The sequence below is a fragment of the Elephas maximus genome, chromosome 18 (genome assembly GCF_024166365.1).
Source record: "Elephas maximus indicus isolate mEleMax1 chromosome 18, mEleMax1 primary haplotype, whole genome shotgun sequence".
Taxonomy (NCBI): Eukaryota; Metazoa; Chordata; class Mammalia; order Proboscidea; family Elephantidae; genus Elephas; species Elephas maximus.
In genome coordinates this window covers 53,638,819-53,654,343 of record NC_064836.1, presented here as the reverse complement: position 1 = coordinate 53,654,343, position 15,525 = coordinate 53,638,819, and the positions used below count along the sequence as shown (strand labels likewise).

Here is a 15,525-nt window from a genome sequence, read left to right as displayed (position 1 = left end):
TACTTTGGGCAGACACTTTATCAAGTGGCTGAGCAAACACAGCAGCTTTTGAAGTATTTGAAGAGCCATTGAATTTAAGAGTCTTCATGCCTTCACTGTTCTTTAATCTTATTAATACAAGCTTCATTCAGAACATGGCTCTTCCTTGGTTCAAATTTAAGGACATAGATTATAAAATAATGCTTAGAACTTCTTATCTACTTCAACTTGCTGATAGATATATGAAATACTTAAAAACCCAGTGTTGTCGAGTCAATTCCGACTCATAGTGACCCTATTAGGAAGCTCTTAAATTTAAAAAAAGAGGAAATCATAATATTTTAAGATGCCATCCAAATTGATAGGGACCTGTTTGATCTATTTTTTTCTTTTAATAACTGTAAATAATTCATACCATTCTCAGCCTTCTGTGCTTTTTAAAATTCAATGAGGTAAATGTTTTGGTCCAATACTTTGTATTCATCTATAAAACTATCTAATGAGCAATCAATGGATCGAGAACAAATGTAGTAAGCCATACCTATTCAGAATCCGTAAGGATTAAGGGTCTGTTAAGAGTTTTGTCCTTTTAATTTTTAAAAATTTTAATTAATAATTTAAATGAATATCTGTCTTTCCTTTTTTTACTTTCCTCTCATGTCTTCATTTTGGCTTCTTTACACTTGGAATATCAGCTTTAGAATTAAATAATAAAATGTAGATGAAAAAACTTTTCCTGATTCTTTCCATAGTAGGTGCCCAGTTGTAGAGAGTAGGGTAGTCACATCTAGATTTGCCGTGTGTACACCCACGCTGTGCCAGTGAACTTGTCCTTGGGCACAAGGATTCATCCTTTCCATATCTGTTCTCCTAATTGAGCCTCAGATTCCTTACAAGTAGAATTTTATGTTAGGATAAATTGAAATAATGTATGGAAAGCACCTCGTGTTTGCCACACAGAAGATGCCCAATAAATGTTAGCATTCCCTGTGCCCCTTTCTTCTCTTCAGCCATGACTCCAAACAGTCTTTAGTATACCCAGTTGTATATCCAAAATTTCACCGATTAATATGTCTCTGCATTCCCACTATCAGAATTTAGTCCCGTTTACTACCCCTTGAAATGTTGTTAGGCTCCTGACTGGTTTCCCTGACTGCAGTCTTTCCCCTTTCCAATTCTGCCCTTGACCTCCAGATTAGTTTTATTGATCTCCATACCCTTCTCCAAAAACCTTCAGTATTACATATTTACTACTAAAGTCTAAATAGCCTAGGCCAGCCTTCAAGACTCTTCATGTACAAGCTGTCAATCATCCTTTCCCTCCTTAACTACCTTTCATTGTGTATCACTTTCTGCTTTATTTTGGAGACGTACATATGTATGTCTTACCTTCCTTTAGAGGCTGTAAGTTGCATGTAAACCAAGACCACATCTGAGCTGATTTTGAATTTTGCACAGTTTCTTCTACTTAGTAAATGCTTGTGGGAGTAAAGATCATTTATGCTATTTTCCTCTATTAAAAAAATAATAATAAATGTAATTTGACTTTTCTTGGTGAGTCAGGGTTGTCGCCCTGATGATCCGTTTCAAAATTTATTGAGAGTCTGTTGCCAGAAGGCACTCTGCTAGGTGTTAAGGAGGGAGCTAAGTACAAAAGAAGGCCCACTGAAGTGTCCTGCTAAGTTTGTTCTGTCTGCTACGGAATTGGAAACCGTATGAAGAAGGTAAGTTAAAATCAGTGTAAATTGTCTCTGAGTGATATTTCCAACATGATGTTCTTTATTGAAAAAGAGATGAATATAGGGGATTTGGTGCTTTGTGTGTCTCATATTGTATGTGTGTGTGTTAAGGAGAAAGTGTGAGTGAGAGAATTACAAAGTGAGAGAACATGTCAAAAAAAATCAGTTGCTTAGATAACTTCTTTCAAAATGTCTGATATCTATTCTAATTCTAAGCAGTGTGGGGTTTTGTGATACTGAAATAATATGTAGTAGCAATTTACAAACCGAACACAAAACATTTTTACGGACATTACTTCTAAGCTAGTGTTTTAATTTGTTGGAATTTCTGGAGTTTAAGGATTACATTTTCTAAAGGAAGTTACTGCATTCCCTAGATAATACAGACACAACCAAAGACAAAAAAAAAAAAAACCCATTGGTGTTGAGTCGATTTGGACTCATAGCTACCAAATAGTGACTTTATAGGCACAGGGCTAGATAATGTCAAAGAGATGGTCACGGCAGATTTTTTTCTTTAAATTATGGATCAGGAAAATATGTCTAAACTGGTGTTTGAAACTTTCTATCTGCCTTTTGTAAACTTTCCCTTTACAGCTGTAAGTTATGTGTATTAAATAAGGAGATTCTGACCACTTTTGGTGTGATGATCTCTTTCAATATCAAAAGTAAGTGGATCCTTACAACACTTCTTTCAGTATCCCTTGAAAAAAATAAAGGCAAAAACTTCCTATTAATTTTGTGACCTTTTAATCCACATTTCATTAATCAAAAAAACACTCATTCGTAGATATGTATAATAGCATAATTTGGTCTTCTATGAGTCAGAGTTGACTCGACGGCACTGGGTTTTTGGGGACAATGCCTAATATACATATAGATTCCCAGGCAATTATAATAACATAACGACTCATTCAGTGACACCCTCATAATAACCAACAAAAAGCAAAAACAAATCCATTGCTGTTGAGTCATTTACAACTCATAGGAACCCTATAGGTCAGAGTAGAACTGCCCCATAGGGTTTCCAAGGAGCAGCTAGTGGATTCAAACTGCCGACCTTTTGGTTAACAGCTGTACCTCTTAACCACTGTGCCACCAGGGCTCCCTTATAATAACATTGTTATAATAATCCATTTACTGGTGCTCAACTTACAGGTTGAGAACAACTGATTTTGTTGATAGACTTGATTTCTTCATTCTCTACTACCAATAATCTCTATTGTTGACTAGCAATTTAGTAAAAGATACTCTAATTCACTAGTTTTCATAAATATTTTAGGACATTATTCTCTAAACTATACTCTTTGAAGATTTATAGAAGTATTTGATGAAGTAGAATAAAGACAAAAATCTAAATTTTTCTTTTAATAGCACTTTTATTTCACAATGCTTCATTTATTTACTATGCCTAATCATTTATTTTCAGTACCAGTATTTCACCATTATTTGGTGTGATCAAATCATTTTCAGCGATATTGACTGGCTTTAGAATGCACTGAGCACGGTCATCTTTCGAAACACTATCATGTATCCATCTATCCATCCATCATCTTTAAAATTTATTTTCAAGTCGAATCACAGCAGGCAGGTGTGAACTGGCAAAGATGGAGCTAACACTCCTCCCAGTGAAAACGCCTTTGGCAAATACGTCTGCATCTCTTATCCAGAAAGAGGCGCGCTGGGCGTGAAAATGATGGGTCATTCGTTGTTTATTGTTCACATGTACTAGTAATATGATAATCTTGGATGTAATGAAAATATACAAACATTTCCGAGATTAAAGTTTTATATACCAGGAAAAGAAAGCACAAAGCACTTAAACCTGTCTGTATCCTTGTTGATCTACAAGAAACCGAAGGTTTCTAAGTATTACTGTATGCTTACTTGTGATTTTTTTTCAAGTACCACTTTAGACATTTTGAACAAGATACATTTGATCATAATAACCATCCAGTTCCAGTCCACCCATTGCCATCAAGTCAGCCTCTGCTCACAGCAGCCTCATTTTTTGTCAGAGTAGAGTTACGCTCCAAAGGGTTTTTAGTGGCTGGTTTTTGGAAAGTAGATCGCCAGACCATTCTTCCCAAATGCCTCTGAGTAGACTTGAACTTCCAGCTTTTTGGTTAGCAGCAAGCGCATTAATCATTTGCATCAGCCAGGGTCTCTGTAATAACCATAGCTATGGTTTCTTTTGCTGTAAATAAAATAATGCTAACATACTTAAGAACTCGCTGAAAAAAAAATCAGGTGATAAATGATAACAGAACGCGTTATTACAACATGAATCCACCTGTAGTATGACTGATAGTGTGTTTATATGATCTTGCTGTGTTAGCAGTGTGGTGTCTGTAACTAGGGGTGGGAGTTAGACTGCTTCCTTCTACATTGGTCAGATAGGTCTTTGTTCAGTTCTGTGTTAATAACCAGAATCTAGGAAAATGGATGAATTCAGAGGTAGGGAAGAGGCTGAAAAGCCACATCAAATAGGGAATGATTGAAAGTCCTGGGATTGCATTTAGTGTGTATTTAATAATGTATTTAGAGGACATAAAGAAATAGCATAGCTATTATTAAATATTTGAAAGGCTATTATATAGAGAAGTTATTGAACTTGTCCTTTATGTCTTTTCTGGGTAGAAAATAGTCCCAAGAAGTCAATACGAAGAAGGATTTCTAAGAAGTTGAAATGGGTTGCCATAAGAGAAAAGTAGATTCTCTGTTAACAGGCATATTCAGTCTCAGGCTGGATGACCACTTGATGAGCTGTGGTAGAACGATAGCAAGGATTCCATACTTGAGAATCTCTGACATATTGGAGAAGAAATGAATCAGTCCAGATCAGCCTGCTGTGATTTAAACTGGCATAGCTTTGGATATAGGAAAATACATGACTTAACAGTGTTCAGGATAATCACTTTTAAATTTCCGTCTCAGGACATATTTCAAAATGTCTCATTCAACTCCCGAAAAATTGTGACTTCCTTAATAGCTGTACATTCAAAATTGTGCTAGATTCAGATGCAGCCGAATATGGAGGACACCAGAGACTGGACCACAATACCGAATTCTTTTCTGAGGCTTTTGAGCATAATGGGCGTTCATATTCTCTTTTGGTAAGTAAGGTTTTTCATATATTTTCATTCGCTTTTAATTTACCCTTTGATTTTTTTTAAGTAATCTTAGGTTCAAAGAAACAAATCCTCAACAAGTAAGTGGATAAAAAAAGGGGGGGAGTAGGGAAGCAGGACCATGCTAAGTTAAAAGAGACTTAATGAATGAAAAAGCAAGGTGCAGTGCCTGGTGCTAGACTAAATTGGGTTTTGGAAAAACTAACAGTAAAATATATTTGAGGGACAATTACAGAATTTAGAAATTAATAGGATTATAAGTTAAGTCTCAAAATTTAGAGGAAAAACATTTTTTTTTAATTTTTCTTATGAACATTTCTATTCTTTATGTAAGAATTTTCTTCCCTTTTACTGTGCTTGCTTTCTCTGAAATCCATTATATTAAGCAGGTTTTTCTATTACCTGCTATGTAATAAAATTAATTTAAAACACTTAGAAAGAATCATATGAATATGCATCTTTTTTCCTTCATGTAGTAAATTAAAGGCTGAATTTACACTAGGTATAAAATTCTCTGAGGTCCTTATACCACTGAGGAAAACATTTTATGTAACAACTTTTATTTTGTGGAATTATCACAAATTATAGAATATTGCTTTAAACTACTTGGTTTAAGCTCTATTTTTTTTTTTGAAAAGTAGAATCTGTCAAATCTCTAGATCTAAAGAAATTCTCATTTAATTTATAATCAGACATTATGCTCAAGTGCAGATCTACATTTTTTAGATCCTGTTTTGTTTCTTTTATGGATTGTTCAATCCTTCTCAGTCTCTCTCTCTCTCTGTTTTTCATTTTGTCTTGTTTTACCCATGAGAGATCTTGGATTAAATACGTGTTTCATGCTCATGAGGCCAGGATGTATCTAACAAATGTATCGGAACTGTTAAAAATCTGATTTGGATGAAATTCTTCATTTTTCAAAAAAATTAGGTGTTAATCAGGTATGAGAATATGTACTCCCAATAGCTTCCCTTTTTCAATTGTCCATCCCTTAGAATGGCGTCAACACCTCACTTTGTAAGCTGCCATGTTATATGCAGGATCGATGTGGCAAAGACAGTGGAAGAAAATAAATGAAAAAGCAGGGATCAGGATAAGCAAGATCAAGTTGTTGCATTGTACACTGTGAAGAAAGTTCAATGGCCATGGGAGACTTAGTTATCGCCCTAAGTGTTGTATATGTGTATGGGATATGTCCATAAAGATAGAGATATAGCTTTAGATAGAGACAGAGGTGCATATGTATTCTTAAGAGGAGGGCTCAAAGATACTGTCAGATTCTTTCTTCAAAGATGTCGCTAGAGCTTGTCCCAACATTCGTTGTTGACATGTACAATAAGATTGATTAAAAAAAATTGAAGTTTTCAGAAATGAATAAGAAAATTACCTTAATGCTCTGAAATTACCAAAAGAATACCTAGAGACCCCTGAGGGGCTATGGAAGATAATTCGCTCATAGAGAGGAATCATGGAGAAGCCACAGTTAATCGCAATAAAGCTGAACTTCAGCCAGTGAGCTAGACTGAAAGGGGTTCGAAAGACTCAGACAGCAGAATCTTAGTGAGTCGACTGACTTAAATGTTCATGTATCCAAAGAGGGCTCTGTTTGGGAAAAGGCCTGATGGTATAGTGAAAAGATCACAAAAGGTAGCGATAGAAACTGGGATCAAATTCCCTTTCTCCCATTTACTACCTGTGAGAAACTGAGTGAATAATTTAATCTTTTTATGTCTCAGTTTCTCTCTTCTGTAAATGAGGAGTGATAATAACATGGTAATGTCATCTGTACAGCAAGGGATTCTTAAAAAAAACCAAAAACCAAACCAGTTGCTGTCACGTTGATTCCAACTTACAGTGACCCTATAGGACAGAGTAGAACTGCCCCATAGAGTTTCCAAGGAGTGCCTGGTGGATTTGAATTGCTGACCTTTTGGTTAGCAGCTGTAGCTCTTAACCATTACACCACCAGGGTTTCCAAGGGATTCTTATAAGCCATAAATTCGTTAACTTGTATAAGCTTTTTGGATAGTGCAAAATGCTATTGCACATGTACTTAGAAATTATTATTGGCATGGATATGCAATAATTATTTAGGTATTTTAATTATGTCAAGACACAAGGTGCTTTGGGGACACACAATTAAAGAAGACTTTCTCCCAACCTTGGAGAAATTATTTAAATGAAGGCTAACAATCTTTGGGTGTGGGCAGAAAATATATTGGCATTCTTTTGATTTTATAAGAGCAAAGATACTCTGTCATGGTTGAAACAAGCTAACTAACCAGTGGCAGCAGCAGCCAGGAGATTACTTTTCAAGCACAAATTGAATTGATCTCATAAATGTGGAATGCACAGTTCTGAATTAGCAGATGAAACAGAGAATACCTCCTAAGTCTCGATAATAAGTGGAGGAATACAGCACCGCAAGCACATGGGAAATAGAACAGCCCGTAATAGAATTCTGATCCCACTCAGTCAGTAAGGTGAGGGTTCCCAGCAGCAGCATTTTGTTTTTGATGGCTGCCGGTGCCTCAGGAGTTAGTCATTTAAATGAGTCTTTAGGTCCCAAATGAAATGACCACTGATTTTAATGTCAGAATAAGAGAACACAAATGGGCCAATAAAATACAGGAAGTCCAAGAAAACAGTTTTCCTTCTTGCTGGAGTTATTCTGGGAATAGCTAGAGAAGAAAATCACATTAAAAAAAAAAAAGTTTTAGAGGGCCTCATTTTAACAGAGTTCCTTATTGAATGGATTCATTTGTGGTGGGATCCATTCGAGTTCCTTGAGCATGACCGTGAGTGCTCAGGGTCTGCAGTCACAGCCAGGGAGATCTGTCTTGCCTCCCTCACTGAGAGCAAAAAGAAGGCATGTGGGCAACATAGAACTTTTTTCACTTCCAGGGAATTTCTGCCCATCGTAACTGGTACACATTTACTAAAGCTTAATTTGCAAGCTCAGTAACCCCAAGGGTCTACTGAATAAGTGTCAAATCTGTTTTCAAAGATAGGAACAAACAGAGCTCGAAGGATTGCTCAAATAGCCAGACATGCTGCAGCATCAGCAGGTAGGGCTCCCACATCGTCTTTATGTGCTCTGTCAGTTGAAATTGTGAAGCCAGGTCATAACTGCGTGTGTACTACCACTGAAACGTATTTGCTAAGGTCAGAGCATCTCACAAACGCTGGAAAGCCATAGGGCAGAGCTTCTCCATTCTGCTTTACTGGCAGTTACTGGGAAATTCATTTTAACGTAATCATTTCTCTTTATTTCTGTTCCTGATATAGAAATTTAGATGTTAACCTCTATGTTAATCAGTATACTGGGGGGAAGGAGAGTTTCCTTTCTTTTCTCTGACTCATAAATTCAAATTCCCTAAGATGAATGGGAAAACGGAGATGCTGAGCCTTAAATGAATTAGACTCCTTTACAGTAATTCAGGTTGTCTCAATAATGAAAACACGAAAAAGCAGTAGAGGTAGCATTAATTACTTTGCCACTGAGACACCTGATCACTAACAAGTAGGTCTGTTTATTTCATTCTAAATTTGGGTGTTCAGAAGTAGACTTGTTTTAAATAAAGAGCTGAGCAGGTAAAGTAGCATGTGTTTTGGCTGTCTGAATAATGGAATTGGATTATATTGTGGCAGTCTGATTCCTTGTGAAGAGTGGGTTATAAATATATAAACTAGATAAATGTCACTAGATGAACATAAATAAAACTAGATAGGTATAACTGGGTGGTGCAAACGGTTAAGTGCATGGCTACTAACTGAAAGGTTGGCTGTTCAGCTCTACCCAGGGGCACCTCGGAAAACAGGCCTGGTGATCTGGTTTCAGATGGTCACAACCATGAAAACCCTATGGAGCACAGTTTCTGCTCTGCAACACATGGAGTTGTCATGAGTTGGAATCAACTCAACAGCAACTGGAAACATAACTAAATAAATATAACCAGAAAGAACTAATTTCATAGCCATACATTATGTTGTCTCCTATGTTCGTAATGTGACCTTAGCTACAAAATGTCTAGGGCTTAACGACTAATAAATAAATGGGCATAGGAGGTCTGTTTATAAATGCATATACTTAAATAAAAATGGTTTATATTTAAATGTACTTAAAATTTATGTTTAAATCTATTTAAATTATTTTCATGTTTCTTTTCTCTTGCTGCATAATTCAAAACTATTTTTAAAATTAAAATTATATTAAAAATTAAAATTATAAAAGGAGGGTTATGCAGGTAATACTAAATTATACCTGTTGCCATCAAGTCGATTCTGACTCATAACAACCCTACAGGACAGAGTAGAACTGCCCCATAGGGCTTCCAAGGCTGTAAATCTTTTCAGAAGCAGACTGCTACATCTTTCTTCCACGGAGTAGCTAACTGCTGACCTTTCGGTTAGGAGCTGAACATTTTGTCACTGTGCCGCCAAGGCTCCTTATATTAAGTTATAGGGACCCCAAATTGTTCATGTCTGTAATTACCTCATGATAACGATTATCTCTGTTTGTCTCAAGTCCTTTAGTATAATCGGAAGTCATTTACTAACCACGAAGAAAATTGATCTACATACTTAGAACCCTAATACAGAAGGAAATTCAAAATTCCATGAAGAGTCATAATTAAGAAAAATCACTTGCTTGGAGAAATTCTTTTATATTGCCTACATTGCAAGGGCTGTAGAGCAACATAAGCACATTCTGGTAATTTTCACTGCAGTGAAAAAAATATAATTACACAATATTCCTGTTAATGATATTATGCAATTATCAATTGAAACTTTTGAGCAGACAGTATTAAGAGGTCTCTAAGTGTGACTGGAATTGGCATCATAAATGCTGCTTACATAAAATGACCAGCATCATTTAGTAAAATTTGTTGGAGAATTTTTTAACCATTAAGTGTAACAGGAAACGGTACATATATGGCAAACCTCAAATGTATTACGTTACTCCTTTTTTAACTCTTAAATTTGAACCAGCTAAAACTCCAAAAGATTGAAGATCACTATTCTCATTAGAAAAGAGAATGAGATCATTTATAAATTATCAGTAGACAGTTCTTATTTACCTTTCATTAATGAAATCATTATGAGATTATGGATCGAACAGAGTAGATACTGGAACTGCATAGGATCCAAATAGGAGACTTAACCTTGACTTGTCCTGATAATACTGTTATGCCGAATGCTGAGCAGGGCCCTATCTTTATTTGTCCTAGGCCTGCCTTGTGTGTTCCATTGTAACATTCTCAGGAGGCTTAGGCTTACCAGAGTCTTCTTACCTGCATATAAGAAGGCTGTCATATCAGGCAAACTTTCTTAATGTACCCAAAACCAAACCAAACCCACTGCCCTCGAGTCGATTCCGACTCTTAGCGACCCTACAGGACAGAGTAGAACTGCCCCATAGAGCTTCCAAGGAGCACCTGGCAGATTTGAACTGTTGACCTTTTGGTTAGCAGCTGTAGCGCTTAACCACTACGCCACCAGGGTTTCCCTCTTAATGTACAGGGACCTAAAAATTCTTTTGTCCAGTTTCTAGTGCCTCCGAGAAATTTAGATTGGCCTTCAGATTTATATTGTTACATGGCAGGAAAAATTTAGAACCATTCTGTTTATAAGCTGCAGTCCCACTGATTAATCAAACCCAGTTATTGTGATTCCCTGGAAACCCTGGTGGTGTAATGGCTAAGTGCTACGGCTGCTAACCATGAGGTCGGCAGTTGGAATCTGCCAGGCGCTCCTTGGAAACTCTATCGGGCAGTTCTACTCTGTCCTATAGGGTTGCTATGAGTCGGAATCAACTTGACAGCAGTGGGTTTGATTTTTTGGTTTTCTTGTGATTCCCAGAACCATTAACCAATTGCCATCTAATCAATTCCAATTTAGGGCAACCCTGTGTATGTAAAACTGAGCTCCATAGGGTTTTCAGTGGCTGATTTTTTAGAATTAAATCTCAAACCTTCAAACTTTTGGATAGAGCCAAGCATGTTAACTATTTGTACTACCCAGAGAACCAAACCAAACCCACTGCCATTGAGTTGATTCCAACTCGTAGCGACCCTGTAGGACACAGTAGAGCTGCCGCATAGGGTTTCCAAGGCTGTAAATCTTTATGGAAGCAGACAACCACATCTTTCTCCCACGGAGCAGCTGGTGGGTTCACACCACCGAATTTCAGTTAGCAGCCTAGCGCTTAACCACTGTGCCACCAAGGCCAACCAGAGACCGACCCCTTAATGAGTACGTACATGACAAACCTCTTTGGTTTGATTCATGCCTGTTTTGATAAGATCTGGGGAGGGAATGTGTTGGATCTGAGTCTTGGTTTCTTTTGTTTCTCCTTTGCTTTAGTCTGTATTGCTTTGGTCTGTAGCTTGATTATGGAAGTATGCCACCCTTTAGACTAGATCTGCCTGAATCAGTGCTAATAGCCCTACATTGTTTTTGTTCGTGGATACTTCTAGCTTCTTTTTATTGAACCAAGTTCATAACAACTTACGTTTCACAGTCAGAAAGAAGATATTGAATGGTTGAGATCCCATTAACAGTTAAATTTTTATGTAGTTTAAAAGTTATAAGACATTAAAAATATGTAAATTGCAGGGAAACAGATTGTGGCATTTAAGTACATAGTTTGTCTATACTGCAGAAATGTAGCATTTATCTTTTTAATTCTGACTACAAGTACTAGTTTGCAAATCACACTGTTCAACATTGAGCTTCAGAGTGGCTCTTAGCATTTGTGCAGTTTTTCTCAGATGATCATTTCTTAAATCACTATTACTTTTTAACTGAAAGTTAAGAAAACTAGCCATTACATTTATAATGCAAATTTCTCAAAATTCCACCATTGTAAAACTGCTTTAATTTTGATGTTCAAAACTAACCAGCTGTATTGGTGTAATTTTTTTTTTTAAAAGACTCTTAAGAATTATTTATTACAGACACCTGAATGGAAAACACTGTGCTTGTTTGCAGAGTGGCAATGCATTGGGCATACAATAGTTTTATTTAATGAAAATCAGCTGTTCTATTCTTTTTCTTCATTTTCTCTTTCTCCTTTTTTCCTTAAGGCATGTTTGCTTTACACCTTTCATTCTGTGTCTAAACAATAAAAAGCCCCCCCCCTTTTTTTAACCATCAGTCAAGCTTTCACTTAGAGATAAATAGCCTGAAAATAATAAAATATTAAAGTCAGAAGTGGAGATTTATTATTGCTATAATAATAACCATTTCTAATATTATTTTTACTCTTTTCTTTGTCACTAGTGGTTAAATATAAAATAGACAATCATCAAGAAATTCAGATCACTTCTCAATTTTATGTTATTCAGATTTAAGTATATTAGAAGATTTCTTGTGAAATATGCACATATTGCTCCCACTATTATTTATTCCTTTATTTGCTGTTTCTTCTTTTATTTAGTCATTTTTAACACCTAATTTGTCCAGACATTGTATTAAGAACTAGAAATATAAAGACATATGACCTCTGCTGTCTTAATGCTTATAGTCTAATGGGAAGACTGATAGTAAACTTGAAAGAAGAAAATCACAAATTGTGATATGTGAAATTCAAACAAAAAGGGTGCCATAATAGCAAATAAAGTGGAGAATCTGTCATTTCGGTGGTCAAGGAAAGCCTGTTCATGAAGATGGTATATTTCAAGATCCAAGAGATAAGGAACCAGCAAGGCAAGGAGCATTCTAGGCAGAGGGAATAGCTTGGCAGAGACCCAGAGAGGAGGAAGAGTTTGGGGTGTTCAGGGAACTGAAAGACCCCTGTGGTTGAAACCTAGTGAGTGAGGGAAGGAGAAGTAAGAAATGTGATGAGTTGATCCAAGAAACTGGGCAAGGTGAAGATGATGTAGAGCCACGTGTATTTTATTTTAAGTGCAACATCAAGCTGAGAGATTGCTTTAAATTGGCGAGGGGTTTAGAATCCCTTATATTTCATTTAAGTTTTCTTAAAAAAAACGGAAAAAAAGAAGAAATTATAAGTTCAAGTTTCGATGCAAAACAGTGCTTTGTATTTTGTATTATTTTCCTGAATAGAGTAGCGTGTGAACTGTAGGGCAGCTTTCCTTCACCACCTGATAGCGCCTACGCCTAGCAATAAGAGTGCCGTCTGGTCACTAGTATCTTAACCAACTTGGTTTTTGTAAATCATATGGAGCCCTCTAGTGGTCATAAACCAAAAGCTTTATAATAGTCTTTGATGCCAAAACGGTGGGAGCTGTCGAATTGCTCCTTCTCTGAGCCCGTGGAATTGTAAAGATACAGTAAATTTAAGGCAAGGTGATACTGCATCATGCCTGTGTCCCTTTGACCTGACGGCATCACGTTCAATATTCCTTTCAGTTGCACTAACATGATTGTGTTGACTTAGGTGTACATTCCAAGCCGAGTGGCCCTCATCCTTAAGAATGTGGATCTGCCAAACTGAAGAGTCCTGAGTTCAGCTCCGCCTAATGCAGATGTGTGTCTGTGTTCCGGTTCTCTTTTTCAAAGAATTTATAATGTGGAAGCTTTTCAAAATATGCTTGTCTCGCCAAAATGTCAGATGTCTGAAATTCAATATTTGTATATGCAAATGAACATCAAAGTTTTTTTCAAAAAGTAGGGTTTTTTTTTTTTTTTAATTTTAGGAATCCTAGGCTCTATATTTCAAGCTGTCTGCAAAATTAGTATTTCAAATGTAGTGTTATATGTAATGCTCAAAGCATTTTCCTTTCCTGCCCATGTATTTGAGTCTTTCTAAGTTCAAATTTGAATCATTTGTCATGTATGCTTATTTCCATTTAATGTATACAGTGTACCTGATGGTCTTATTTGTTCTAATAGCCCTTGGTCTAAATTACCAAGATTATTTTTTTTTATTGCCCTAGTCTATCAAAGTATGTTTAGAAATACTGTAATAAATACATAATAGTAATATAAAATTAAGAATTGTATCAAAGAAAATATCAAAGTCATTATCTATGAACTCATCTGTGCTTGATTTTAGGTAAGTTTTATTTTGTGATCACTTGTTCACTCAGTATCTTGGTAAATGCAGATATCTCAGTTTTCTGAAGGCCTGCAACAGTAATTGTAACATTTGAAAAAATATGTCTAGTACTTTCAATCAATAAAAAAATTGCAAAATTGCCATTGCTTATGTTTATTCTGTTATAATATCTTGGGGATTGATTTGGAATGAATATTGAAATGCCTTATCTCAACTACTATAATACCTTTCCCATGTATATGTGCATAGGCCTGATAGACTGACATAATGGAATTAATAATCTATTTTTTTCTTTAGATACTAGGTTTTTGTGTCTTGAAATTATACTAACCAACTCATGTAGCTAAGCTACTTTGCAGCAGTAAACGTGAGCACAATTAGAAGCTGAATTAACTCTCAACTCAGTGTGGTACTCAGCTGTACCTTCGTTTATTAAATAGTAGACCACAGGTCTGAAATAGTACAACTCCTGATGTAATTCATTCATGACTGAAAAATTATGATGCATCTATAACACATAAAGTATCTGTCACTTATTTTTGAAGATCTTGTTTTTCCCTTATATTAGTACTGGCTGCTTGCTTTTTTGTTTTTAGCCTGATCATTTATGATTAATGAAGAGTACTTGGAAGTTTTTCTATTAAAAATTTATTCGATAAGGAAGACAGAAGCAATAGAGACTTGCTTCTACAGCTAAGCCTATATATTAACCATCCTTGTTAACTTTTTTTTCAGTAAAGCACTGATTCTCCAAGTTTGAGATATGTTGACTTCAAAGCAGAATGATATTTTGATTCTGCGAAAGAATCAGTGAGGCTAGCTGATGATGAAGCATGCTGGGAACCATTACTGAAAGGCTTCTGTGATGCTTTCCTATAACAGGAACCTTATTAGTATCTTATCACTGCCCTGTTTGTGTACTGTATCTGTTATTGATAACAACACATGTGCAACCATGATGTTACATGTTCTAATTTATAATTCCTTAACTTTGCATTTGTTATGTGTGAAAAGATATGCTGTTTCCCTATCAAAGCTTTTTTATAAAAAATGACCAGAATTTACCTAACACACAGAACCCATTTTCTTTGAATTGTGTGATCCCTGTGGTAAAGTAAAAACAAAACCAAAAAACAGCAATTATGTGCTATATTTTTGTTATATTGATTGACTTTGCCAATATATTCTCTAGATTTCACAGTCTAAAGTAAGAATTCCATAATGTAATATTAATTGCCCATGTCAAGTTCCCCCCCCCAATTAAGAACAATAAATGTATGTTGTTAGGTAGGAATAGTAAAAATATGTGCATATAAATAAAATATTAAGAGTCCAAAATAAGAATATAGGCTTTTTTCCATCTATCACAGCAAAGAAGGCCTTTATATTGCATTGTAATGCTTTAGTGTGTTTCACTTTAGAACTTTTCTTTTTTAAATCCTTAACATTCTCATCATCATGTCATCTAGTGAGAAGTTCTGATTCTTTTTATTGACTAGAAGTTTTCAATAATCACAACAGGAGTTGCACAGTTACTTTTTGTGCTTTATAATAATGTTGTTTTTCTCAGATATGTTCATTACCAATATCAGACGTGAGAATAATCCCTCTGTTGATTTCCTAAATAAGTGCTTTTACTGTTTTTTTTTTA

At 35.7% G+C, this 15,525-nt stretch overlaps 1 protein-coding gene across 1 annotated transcript in view; it reads left to right on the top strand.

Annotated features, from left to right (window-relative positions):
- The window catches only part of GBE1 (1,4-alpha-glucan branching enzyme 1), a 308,909-nt gene extending 294,903 nt beyond the window's left edge, over window positions 1-14,006 (top strand). Inside the window, exons 17-18 of the mRNA XM_049857862.1 lie at window positions 4,719-4,834; window positions 13,254-14,006. Coding sequence (XP_049713819.1) covers window positions 4,719-4,834; window positions 13,254-13,310 — 173 coding nt within the window. The 3' untranslated portion in view covers window positions 13,311-14,006. The remainder of the gene's footprint in view (window positions 1-4,718; window positions 4,835-13,253) is intronic.
- The last annotated feature ends 1,519 nt before the right edge of the window (window positions 14,007-15,525 follow it).